We start from the raw sequence: 13,104 nt of genomic DNA, 5'->3' as shown, positions 1-13,104 counted from the left end.
ATTTTTCAGAAAAAAAATATTATAATATTAATGGATTTTGTATTAAAAAACATTGATTGTATTTTCACTTTTACCTCTTACTCCCCTATAAAGTGTACCCCGTATTCCCCTAATATCTCATGAACTGTTGTTTAAAGACATAGTATTCTAAAACCATGCATAAAGTGCTTATGTTTTACGAAAAATAGAGCTGTGAAAAAACTTTTCCTCCAAAAAGTAGGGGAAAATGGAGTAAAATGGTTCAAAACACATACCTACAAAGCTTTCCGGTCTATGGGACCACGTGCAATCGATTCCCCGGACGATTTCCCTTCGGAAAAGTCGTTTTTCATGGCCGGAATTCAGCGTGCTGTTGAGATATTGAATTTTGGGTAATTTTGGACCCATTTTTGCCCATAGTGCACCGGTTGAGTGAAGAGCAGTTGTTGTCGTCACCGGTGAAGTCGCCACCAGCATCTAAACCTAGTAACAGCAAGTTAAAAACTGGATCGTAATTGTATTGTAAGGAGCTCGGTGGCCTTGTGGCAACCAATTTTGCTTACTGAGCAGAAAACCGTGGATTTGAACTCAAACTCTTTGGCGCTATTGAATCTTCAGGATATCAATTCAGCATATTGTGCACCAAAACGAATCCAGTCATTTTATAAAACATCTCGGTTAATTCTCGTGGAAGTTCAGAGGTGTTCTCAGTTTTCATTAAAGCGAGTATTACATCAACATTTGACCAGCAACCTGGTTTGCCTAGTTTTAGACCACCAGTGTTAGGCCTATCGTTTTTTTTCTGTGTGATTACAGCTGATCTGGCAATAACGGAGTTGCATCTTCGGGCGGACAATCATGCTCATGTAGTCAAACATATGATAAAAGTCATCAAACCCAAAGCATGGACAAATCAATACAGGAAGTAACAATTTCAGACGACTTTAATAATCCAGAGGGCTATAAGAGGTTAGCAAAAAGTTCTTATAGGACAAATGATTTCCAACGGAAAGCCTAGGGAACTTGTATTATTATTCTAAACGTCTTTATGTCTTTATGCCTTCATCTCGTCATAGACAAATTTATCAAGGGAATAACAAGAGGCATCCCAAAAAAAAAACCGACAAGATCAAGTTCATACTACTTCAAATGTAAATTCAGGGTCTGCTCCGAAGTCTTCTATATAAGTTGGACTTACTCTGGAAGTCTTCAGGACCAAACATTTCAGATCACTTATACATTAGAAGCCCTCAATCTAATGCATAAGTGATCTGAAATGTTTGGTCCTGAAAACTTCCAGAGTAAATCCAAAGGTTTTTAAGTAGCAATCCAGAGCAGTTTCTAGGTTAGTCCATATCCACGTGGATCCGACTCTGTGGTGCCTAAAACATCTGAGTGTCAGTCTGGTTCAAAACTGTTGGGTCAGAACGTCATCTCTGTACCTACATGTGAAAAACCGGCGGCAAAATTCTGGCTCTACTTGTCCCGTATCCAACGTGATGTGAGCAACGAAGCAATCTCTGAAATGGTGAAAGTCAACCTGGAACTCGAAAATGAACCTGATGTTGTGAAATTGGTCGCCAAAGGAACCGACACCAGTAACATGACCTTTATTTCATTCAAAGTCGGTCTAGACCCAGCTTTGAAGAAGAGAGCTTTGGATCCGTCATCTTGGCCCGAAGGAGTTCTATTCCGTGAATTCGAAGATCACTCGGCTCAAAAATTTCGGAGACCATCTGGTGTGAATCTAACACCCACGCCAGTGACACCGCAGACGACGTTTGCAGCAAATCAACCGATGGATGGACCCCGGGACGCGCAAAAATAAGCATTTTGGAAGCCTCTTATCCACTCAGCACAGTCGCGCCGATAAATGGTGAATGCAGTCGAAGTCGTCCCGGCCCTGTGTCTGATGTGCGAGAAGAGGTCTTCCAGCTTGCTTGTCTAGGCAAGTATCAACATAATTTTCATAATTTCCTGCCTGATGATGATTCCCTCCTCAGATCACCAACTTGTTCTGCCGGGAGTCCTCCAGCCAACATGGACAACGCCTTGAACGTCCCCAACCTATGTCGGGACGCGCCGAAAATTCCTACACGCCGGCATCTCGTGACAACAGTTGTGGAATTGGTGGTGACAACGATGTTTGGCTTTACTTCCAAAACGTACGTGGTCTAAGAATCAAAATTGACGACCTGGTTGTAGCGGTATGTGATTGCAATTACGATGTCATCATATTGATAGAAACGGGCCTTGACGACAGCATCAACTCACTGCAACTTTTTGGTACTGACTTTAATGTATTTCGCTGCGATCGCAGTGCTCGTAATAGCCAGAAAGCGAAGTTTGGAGGAGTGCTTATTGCCGTGGCCAGCGTTTACAAGTCTGTTGAGATAAAGACTATTAATGGTAGTAACCTGGAACAAGTAAGTGTGTCTGCCTGTATTCGCGGAAAGCGGTTCGTGCTTTGCGCTGTATATATTCCTCCAGATCGTAGTCGGGACGTAGGTGTTATCGATGCCCATTTAGCTACTCTTCGTGAATTACGTGATGCAACTCCAGATGGTGACCTTTTGCTTGCTTGTGGTGACACACATAGCATGGGATTGTCTTGATGATGGAATCTTAAACCTTGATCCTTCCACGACGTCTGCTGCCAGTGCTGCTCTGATGGATGGAACGAGCTTCCTGAATATCCGGCAATACAACTCTATTCGCAATCACCTGGGGCGCATCCTAGATTTGGTTTTCTGTGATTCCGATTGCAACATTGTAGTTAACGAAGCGGTGTCCCCATTGCTGGCTATTGATTTGCATCATCCACCGATTTTATTCTCCTTACCAACTCAATCCGATTGTGTTGACCGTGTGGAATCCCTTGATGCTGGTGAACATACGCTCGACTACTCAAAAATCGACTTCGTCATGCTCAACGAGTTCCTGATGAGCTGTGATTGGAGCAGTATTCTGGCAACAAATGACGTCAACGATATGGCAGCACAATTTTGCAACATAATTTGCAATTGGCTCACCAATAACACTCCAAGACGAAAACCTCCTATATCTCCTGCTTGGAGTTCTCCTCTCCTGCGGCTTTTGAAATGCGATAAAAATTCCTGGCAGCGTAAACTTCGCCGACATCGAACTTCTGAAACGAAACGCAACTTTCATCGCGCTTGCAACGCCTATCGTAAGCTTAATTCAACCCTATACAAGTCATATGTCTTGCGTGTCCAGACCAATTTACGTAGAAATCCCAAGAGCTTCTGGAAGTTTGTGAACTCCAAGCGAAAATCGTCGAATATTCCTTCATCCGTATTTTTTGGCGATTTGGAGTCTACTTCTATGCTCGAATCGTGTGATCTATTTTCCCGCCACTTCAGTTCTGTTTTTTCGGATTCAGCCGCCAACGCAGATGAAGTAGAAAGAGCGGCTTGCAATGTTCCTGAGGGTCTCATCGATTTGCGTACATTTGTGGTTAGCAATATGTATGTCGTTAAAGCTGTTAGGAAGTTGAAGAAATCTGTTTCACCGGGTCCTGATGGTGTACCTGCAATCATTTTTTGCCGCTGTGTTGCTGTTTTAGCTAATGCCCTTGCTCGCATCTTTACGGCTTCGTTGCACCAAGGAGTTTTCCCCGAAATATGGAGACATTCCTTTATGTTCCCTGTCCATAAGAAGGGCGACAAACGTGACGAGACAAATTATCGTGGCATAACAAGTCTATCTGCAGCTTCAAAATTATTCGAGATCATTGTGAACGATGCTATCTTCTTTCATGTCAAGAGCTACATTTCAGCAACGCAACACGGATTTATGCCAGGACGCTCAGTTACATCAAATTTGCTGGAGTTCACCTCAACATGTATAAATCACTTGGAAAATAGGGCTCAAGTAGATACCGTTTATACCGATCTGAAAGCGGCATTCGATTGCATCGATCATGGTATTCTTCTTCGGAAAATGTCTCGCCTGGGAATTTCGGATGGTTTGGTTGATTGGCTGAAATCATATCTTTCCAACAGAACACTTCGTGTCAAGCTGGGTTCGTGCACTTCATCACCATTTGCTGCAACCTCCGGTGTTCCCCAGGGCAGCAATTTAGGACCATTGCTGTTCACAATCTTCTTCAACGATGTGACGCTCCTCTTGCCGAGTGGTTGTGTGCTCATATACGCCGATGATCTCAAACTATACATTATTGTCAAGAACGTCGAGGATTGCCGTCAGCTCCAAGCAATGTTAGACCAATTTGTTGATTGGTGCCGCTTAAACAAGCTTTCCGTCAGTATATCAAAATGTGTGGTCATGACATTTAATCGCACAAGAACGCCAATCGTATTCGATTACTCAATTGATGGATTTGTACTAGAAAGAGTAGAACAAGTAAGCGACCTAGGTGTAATGCTGGACCCTAAACTTACGTTTGACTTACACCGTTCAATGGTAATCACTAAGGCTAATCGTCAGCTTGGTTTTATATCAAGAATCTCAAGAGATTTTTCGGATCCGTACTGTTTAATAGCACTGTACTGTTCACTCGTTCGTCCGATTATCGAGACTGCATCTGTTGTTTGGACTCCCTACCAACTTTCCTGGAACATCAGAATAGAACGTATCCAAAAAACATTCATTCGTCGAGCATTAAGACAACTTCCTTGGAGAGATCCACTAAACTTACCTCCGTATGCTGAGAGATGTCGCTTGCTAAGCATGGACACGTTACAACGACGGCGACAAATTCAACAGGCAACATTCGTCGCGAAGTTATTAAGTGGTGAAATTGACTCTACCAAGCAGATTTCTACGCTCAACGTTCCTATTGCGTCAAGACTCACACCGCTCTTCTTTTGGACAACATGAACCTGTTACGAGTATGATTCGCACGTTTTCTACAGTTGAAGAGTTGTTCGAGTTTGGGGAACCTGCTGCTCAATTCCAGAGACGTATTATTAACTCCAGATACATTTAGTATTTGTTATGGCTTCTGGTTCATTAAGACTTATTGTCAGATGGATGTATTAAATAAAAATAAAATAAAATAAAATAAAAATAAAATATCAATTCCACTGCAAATTTCCAGATTTGTCCCTTGCATGTCTCTTGTAGTCAATGCATTGGTATTCAAGGGTATGTACAGAGGAAAATCTTAATTTCTCGTGGAATAATCAAGAGAATAATACAAACCAATCATTCGAGCCTTTAGAACAAGTCCAGAGTACTTTAAAATCAAGTTTACATGCATTTCAAGAAAGTCTAGAGGGCTTCTAGGATAATTGGATCATTTTCCGGTCGTTAGGTTTAGGATGGAAATTGTCTGCACTTCTGAAGGTATTTTTTTTTATATCTTTATTAAGGAGACTTTCAGCGCTGGGCTGGTTCGTCTCCGAGAGCTCTGAAGGTATTATCAACCGGTGAACACTCGTGTTTATTTCAGTTACCGTGTGGACGTAATTTGTGATGAGCCCCGGTCCCTTTCAAATTGTATCATTATTTATGTACCTTATATTTGAAATGACGTTTCACATTCATCTAGTGATGGCCGATTTTCATTCGAATAATCGATTAATCGATTAACAAACCGAAAAGTAAAATATTTGTAATCGGTTATATCATGCTGATATAAGCATTAACATCTCCAGAGGATCATCACCCATCGTTTCAAACATGTGCTGCACTCTCATTGGTGGAAAAATGACAGCAAAGCGAAAAAAAAAATAATCGATTAGTTGTTAATCGAGTAATTGAAAAAATGGGACATCTCTGATTTTGGTGTGATTGTTTTGATAAAAATGAGCGAAAAATTTCATCTCTACCGAGGGAGCAGCAAAACCACAAAATTACCTTGAATACGGGGGGTATTCATTGGATGAAAGGGACCGTGAAAGAGGACACTAAAATAGAAAGTTTTTCTTCCGACAGTTTCATCTTAGTATTCATCTTTGGTATTATGTTAGGTCCTCATTAAATCGACGGCACACATAAGTTCCAGAAGCTGGTAAGAGTAAAACTTTCATGACGAGTCAGTCCAGAGTGCTTCTACAGATCATCAGAGGTGTTTTTGTCTTTCAAGCCTGGAACGATTCAATTCGGCGTTCAACTCACTGGGATTGCGAAATTAACGACCAGAAAACTGGTCGATGCCAGACTTGCCCTATTCGAGATCATGTTAATTAAACGACGTCACTTGAGCCATGTATTTGCGCCTTTTAAGGCCAAAAGGCCTTTAAGTAGGGATATAGAGTGGTATTTGGACCTGTACTGTGGCGATTTAAGCCATATTTTTATGTAACTTATGGGTAAGCCCAGAGGTTTCTTTACCGTATGCGTGATAATGTTTGCACCATCGTACAAATAAGGTTCCCGTTTCACCTGTGCATACAATGCCATGGTTTTCTTTGCATGTACGTAACCTATAGCTCATACCGTAGTAGGCTGTGTATAAAAGAAAATGATTTACTTAGTTTGACAGTTGTACCATGATGAAGTGGCAGAGTATTCGTGATTTCCGCAAAGGTGGCCACAGGTCGTCCGAGGTCAGCCCGGGTTCCGAGGGTTATCGCTGCTATCAAAAGGAAGATTCGGGTGAATCAAGTGCGTTCAATAAGGAAAATGGCAAAGGAACACGGAATCAGTGACTTTACGGCACGGAAGATCGTAAAGGAAGATTGCGGGGCACGGAAAAAAAAACTCACATAATTACCAACCGCATCCGGAAGCTACGAGTCGAACGATGCAATAAAATCTTGAACTTCCTTAAGCGAAAAAATCCGGTAATCCTGTTCACCGACGAGAGCATGTTTACCGTCGATCCCGTATCAAATTCCAGAACCGACCGGTATATTAGTTCTCTTCCGGTAAAAGACGTGGTCGACGAGCACAAGAACGTGTATCTGACCAAGCATCCTACTAGCGTTATTACCCGGTGTTCATTTCAGAAGGCGACAAGGTCAACACGGAAGTCTACATCGGGATTTTAAGTAAATATGTTCTTCCGTGGATCAAAGAACAGTACGGTCCTAAGCCATATGTTATATTTCAACAAGATGGGGCTCCGTGCCACACCTCGAATCGCACTCAGAAGTGGTTGCAGGAACATCTTCCGTTCTAGGCGAAGGATATGTGGCCGCCATCCAGCCCCGATCTTAATCCGCTGGATTACTCAATATGCCGCGTCATGAAGGCCAAGGTCTGTTCTAAACGCCACCCGAGTACAGCAAGCCTCAGACAAACATTGACCCGTACCTGGAGAGAAATAGATCCAGACTACATTATTAGAACCTGCCGTGCATTCCGGAAGCGTGTGGAGGCTGTAATTGCAGCAAGTGGAAACTCGATCGATGATTAACATAGTTTAAGACTCTAAAAAACACCCAAAGGTGCACAGACAGTGTGGCTACCAGTGTTGGGAAAATATCAAAAAATCAAATCTCATCAACGCCCAAGATCACGCTTGATTTTCGTAGACAAAAATCAACAAGCAAACAACTGCGGTTGATTTTGCAAGCTGTGATATCGCAGCTCGGAATATCAAGCTAACAAAACTCACCAACTGCAAATCTCACCAAACTGTGGTGAGATTGAGTTTAATAATTTTTGCTTTACATCCGAATGCAATCGAAACTTCCATAACGGCTGGCAGCAGTCCCTTCGTGTCTGCCATCGGTGAAGATTAAAAAAAGATAGCAAACTATGCGTTCTCTTTCTAAGAAAATGATTTGCAATGGAAACATTTTTGTGTCGAGTCAACTCTCAGCTTGATTTTTGCACGTTGTGAATAGTCTCGCAATATCAAAGGAGCTTGTAAAATCAATGTCAAGCATGATGTTTTATTCCAATATCATGCGTGATATTGCGAGCGCATGAGAGCGGAAAAATATCAATTGATTTCTGATTTTGCCAACACTGGTGGCTACCAAAATATAGCCATGGATAGAGTTGAATGGAGGTGATTCTTTAGTACAGCACAGGCCAACTCGCCCTTAGCCTGAATCGCACGGTACGTAAGAGTTCTAAAAAGACAAATTGAAAGATTTTCAAGAGGGAAAATGCAGTGTCGGTCCTGAGGAGTTCACAATTTCTAGGCCAAGTCCGAAGATCTTCATGAATCATTCCAGAGAACCAAAGGCAACTTGGGAACTTCTGGGAAAAATTCAAAGCACGTATTGAATATGTATTATTCAACGTATTATTCTTCGTTAAAAGCAGCAATAATATTTACAATATCGAACAAATCTTAAGAAATTCAAGTCAATTGATCACTGAAACAAATTGAAATAAAGAAAAAAAGACCTAATGTAATTTGTAAAATAGTGTGGGATGCGAAATACCTAAATTTCTATTAAGGTTTTAATTTCGATAGGCCCTGGCTTGCGACCAGAATTAAATAAAAAATTCGACAATAATTTCTCATTAAATTAAAATAAAAACGAAATCATTGAACAGATTCAAAATTATTTATTCTTGACCGGGAGTTCATGTATCAATAGACCCATCTAATCGGATCCCTTTTTTTTTTCGTTAGTAAGGACAAAACATGAAGCCTTGACAATTAATTACAATTAGTTAACATGTTAAATATAGCATATAAATAATCAATGAAATCTCATCGGAAAACGGAGACGCTTGCAAATTTAGTGCTTACAGGGAGATCAGTACCATATATCACGCACGGGACCCCACCTCAGGCCCGAATGCTTTTCACACCTTTGATAAACACTTGATCGCCGGGCGATGGTATGTACTCGTTTGTGTTGAAGTTCATTTCGCCGGGGGAATTCATGAGGGAAATTCTCGGTTGAAAGTAGGACAGAACCGGGCTGGAGTACTGTCCAAGCGGGCTAGTGTAGGCTGCTGGCGAGGGCAGGTGGTGATGGCCGGTGGCGGCGGTGGCTGCTGCTGCGTATTGGTGAAGCGAAGAAGGCTGGAAGGGAACGAAGCTCGATTGGGTGGTGGTTGGCGAAGTGAGTAAGGAGGGCGTTGGGGATGATGGAATCGTGGGACCGGAGTAGTGGGACAGGGTATGCGGGTGGTGCAGCTGTTGATGTTGGTGCTGGCCGAGGGTGGTCGATGGCTGCTGGTGTTGTTGGACGTAGGATGGTTGGACGTACTGGGTGCCGTATGGGTACATGACTGGACGCAGCAGCTGGATGTAGTGAAGACCTCCGGTGGGTTGACCCTGTGGGTTGATGTATTGCATAATCAGCGGGGTGGTTGCTGAAAAAAAGGAAAGCGAGAACGATTTAAGAGTGATGGGTTGAAATTGGGATTGATCGCTCGGCAGGTTTACCTGGAGACAATACTTGGTTTCCGGTTGCTTGAGGAGTCATTGCGACATAGTACTGTCCGCCAATGTTTTGTGTAGCAGTGGTGGATGGGTACGAGTTTGGTGGTTGGTTAGAAGTCACACTGTAGGCTGGAGGAGTTTCAGAAGTTTTCGTTGGAAGACCAATCGGTTTCAATGGAATTTGAACCGAAGGTCCAACCTGATTCTGCAGTTTACTTAAGGTTTCACTATCAGGTCCCACAATGGAATTGTAACTCGTTGGTCCACTGGCCGGATGGCGTGCCTTTCGAGCATCCGGAGCCACTGGTTCAGGTTCCGCATGGGCCAGGTCAAGAACCACAGCCGCCAGTCCAATTAAGCACAAAATTGATTTCATTTTCTTCGCGCCTAATTGACACCAAACTAACCGCAACAAGTTCGTCGTCCGGCTCGAACGGGAAATGCCTATAATAACTGCAAAAATCTGCTCTACACTTCACCGATCTGCTTACTATCGCTACACTAGCTTTTTTTATTACTCTCTTTTTATGCAACTCTAACAACAACAACACCACGCGTAACCGTCTGACAACAACACCCAACTTTATGCACTTGCACTTGTGGTGCTTTGTGATTGATAAATGAATGCACTGGTAACATGTGCAAGGTCTTTTATATCGCGTAAGGGAAAAACTAAACCAAAATTTATCACTCCGGGGAACTCTATTGAAGAAAAACAAGAAGAAAGGGGGAGGGCTCAATATCCAAAACCAAGCCACTGCGGCAAGCTGATGCGGTCTAGTGTGTAGTAGGAAGTTTTGCGAGTGCGGTACGCAAAGTCCGAAACCAACTTCTACTTGATAGGTGGGACGAGGGACGCCAGGAGATCATAAGCTAGTGTAGATTTTCCGAATCAGTTGCGTAGCTGGAAATGGGGTGACGTGCATTCCATTGCTTATGAAGGTCGAAACGGATCCCAATGATATGAGCTTCTTGCTAAATATCTTGAATTCTTGATTTTCCTTCAGAACAGAAAACCTCCAATACCCTCACCCACGCATGCCGCTGAATGCAGTTAAACAGACGCATGGTGTGGGATACATCAGGCAGTTTGACCGACCAACAGCAGCTGCAGCATCCCTTCTCTTCTTGGTCTCACCTAAGAGCATCAACTGAAACTGGCAAACATGAGCAAACACTGGTAGTAGGAAGTGAATTTCCTCCCCGGTTTGCCAACTCCGGCCGAGCAAACCGAACTCAGCAGGCAATCTGATAATTTATGTCATATCAATTATCTGCTTGGATTGGCCGGTTGGCTAGTGGCGGCGGTGGAGCGAACGCCTAAGATAAACCGGGCTCAAATTCCTTATCGACACTCGACACTCTGTAAGCGCAACGGAACGAGTCGATCGGAGATAGGTATGCAAATTTCTTGGCGCAAGTGCACAACCGTTGTGAATGAAGCAGCGTACCCGTCTCTGGATAGTTAAGTAGATGACGAGCAAAGTCACACTTCGGTAGAGAAATGTTTGCATTTCAAGTTCATTATCCTGCTCGTGAACTGTGGCCACTTGGAATAGGAAGCGATAGGAAGCAATTTGGTCGCTTGCGTCGCTTGAGTGAGTAAATGATGCACGGGAATTCAACTTAACCTTACTTTGTAACTTATGATTGCCCTCAATTTAGTGTGTTTTGATACATTTTACAAGCTTCTAGATCCTGAAATTGTAAAAAAAAAACCATAACTATAAAACGACTTCAACTCTTCGGCTGTGCCAAAAAAAAATACGTTGTCTGTACCTTGACCCCAAATTTAAATTTTAATATCTCAGCGAAGGTGAGCGACACAGTTTGGTTGGAATTTTTCTGTTTCCTGGCTTATTTTCGCATATATTTGAAGATTATAGTATGGAGTCAAAAGATAAGAATGAATACGAACCACTCCAATGCATAGGTATTTAAATTGGGCAAGAACAAATTCTTAGCCCTGTACCATAGAATAGGTATTATCCGTCTGAATAACTGTACCCCTTCTATATAGTCCATGTGTTAAGTTAGGACAGTAACAAATGTACGTCACACTAGTGCCGCTTGGTGAGTGAATTTTGAGCTGAACTCTTCACTTTAGGATAGGTTTTGTCTATTTGAACAACTTTGCTGCTTCGACACAGACAACTTTGAACAAGCGAAGACACGAATCGAAAGGGTTGTCGTAGCCGTAGTTTGCTCTGTGGTATGGGACTTGTATTAAAGCTGACATGTAGCAATTTTTAGTCCCGTAACCCCATCCCTGGTACTTACGACACTTGGTAAGGCTTTGAAAATTTCCTCCAGTCTTCCTGAAGTGTTCCCACTTCACTCGGACATGGAGCATAAGGCTAGTTTTTTTTATAAGGCATTGAGGTTGTTTAGCTCACTAGACCTTAAGTGAACTAAATAAAAATCATTAGAAAATTCGTTGCGTGAATCACCAGGACGGGATTTCATTTTCATTTTGATTACTTCGACAGGCTCAACTCGAAGTAATTTATTCAATTCATCTTTGATCTGATCCAGGGATTCACCACTGGGCAGAGCTTTAAAGACAACCTTGAACAGTTTTGATGTTATAGGTAAATAATGTGTGTTGCTTCTTAGCAAGGTACTTGAGAAGACGTTTGAATCCGTCCAAGGTTTCATACAATATATGAAATTCACCATAACAGCCAATTGAAAACTTAAATTGAACGAAATTCAAAACTTCCGTGTGAAGAGCATGGAAATCGAAAGGGTTACAACAACAGGGGGAACCTTTTCCTTTTTGGTACTAAGCCGGAAATGTTTAATGGAATTTTGCCTGGATAATGGATCATTCTCATCATCCGTAAGTATATAAAATTGATTGCTCAATTGAATTTCATCAGAAGGGGGATCAAGCGATTGCCCTTTTTTTTGCGCTTGGGCGCCATGGCGGCAGAACCAAGTTTCTCTAAATCGACTTCTAATCAGATTACTGTAAGAATCCGAAGGATCTAAGAGGAAATTTTCCAAGCCGATGGCCAAGTAGAATTACCTCGGGTATGGTCCAAACAAGAATCGAATAGGAATAAGAGTCAAACAAGGTAGCTCTGAAAAGTGCTATTTAAATTTGTTGTTGCTTTAGGTAGCAGTAACACTTCGTTCAGCAAAAAGTAAATAGGTCCGCCCGGAAAGAGAGAACGATTCGGATTGAAGATAGACATCTTAGTAAAATTAGGCATACCTATTATAGTTATTAGCCATTTCATAGCAAAACAATATAGTGGTTCTCATTGCTAAATATTAGAGCTGATTTTTTTTAATAATGACGGTAACCATTTCCATGAAAAATCTATTTTTTTCGATTATTTTTTTAAGTGACTCACTTTTTGGGTTTTTGCTCAATACTCCTGTCATGTGCATCCCTTTGGACGAAAATTTACTGTAAAGACCGACCACAAACCTCTAGACCTTAGACAAGTCTTGAGACCTTAGACAAGTATATGAATATTACATTAAAAAATTAAACCCTGAGGGAATTATTGTTCAAGCGCCAGTATTCCAACAAAAAGGAACAATTTATCTAAATGAATGCATGAAATTAATAAACGATATGGCCAAAACAACGAATATAAATAAAATTGCGAGCAGTGAAATGGATCCAATATTTAATAATTTTTCCCGGGAACAACTAAAAGAAGCAAGCAATGAAATTTTAAATGACGTCATAATAATTATATACACACCAGCAAAGGTGATAAAAGATTCAGATGTAATAAATAATTTGATCAATGAAAACCACGATACCCCTTCGGGAGGACACGTAGGTATTAACAAACTATTACAAAATTAAGAAGAAATTA

At 41.8% G+C, this 13,104-nt stretch overlaps 1 protein-coding gene across 1 annotated transcript; it reads right to left on the bottom strand.

The window, feature by feature from the left end:
- Nucleotides 1-8,526: 8,526 nt before the first annotated feature.
- Nucleotides 8,527-9,885, bottom strand: LOC135697216 (uncharacterized). Its single transcript, XM_065216844.1, has 2 exons — nt 9,269-9,885; nt 8,527-9,195 (listed from the first exon to the last, which is right to left on the bottom strand). Exons 1-2 carry the CDS (start codon nt 9,639-9,641, stop codon nt 8,663-8,665), a joined length of 906 nt encoding a protein of 301 aa, XP_065072916.1. The 5' UTR covers nt 9,642-9,885; the 3' UTR covers nt 8,527-8,662.
- Nucleotides 9,886-13,104: the final 3,219 nt, after the last annotated feature.

The sequence above is a fragment of the Ochlerotatus camptorhynchus genome, unplaced genomic scaffold (assembly GCF_037179485.1).
Source record: "Ochlerotatus camptorhynchus isolate MF236.1 unplaced genomic scaffold, CSIRO-AGI_Acam_v1.1 ptg000007l, whole genome shotgun sequence".
Classification (NCBI taxonomy): Eukaryota; Metazoa; Arthropoda; class Insecta; order Diptera; family Culicidae; genus Ochlerotatus; species Ochlerotatus camptorhynchus.
The sequence above is the reverse complement of the archived record's forward strand: the minus strand, read 5'-3'. Positions and strand labels throughout refer to the sequence as shown.

Coding starts and splice junctions, on each gene's coding strand:
- LOC135697216 (XM_065216844.1), bottom strand. CDS start 9,641: ATGAAATCAATTTTGTGCTTAATTGGACTGGCGGCTGTGGTTCTTGAC. Junction 9,196..9,268: donor AAACCAAGTATTGTCTCCAG/GTAAACCTGCCG, acceptor CCTTTTTTTCAG/CAACCACCCCGCTGATTATG.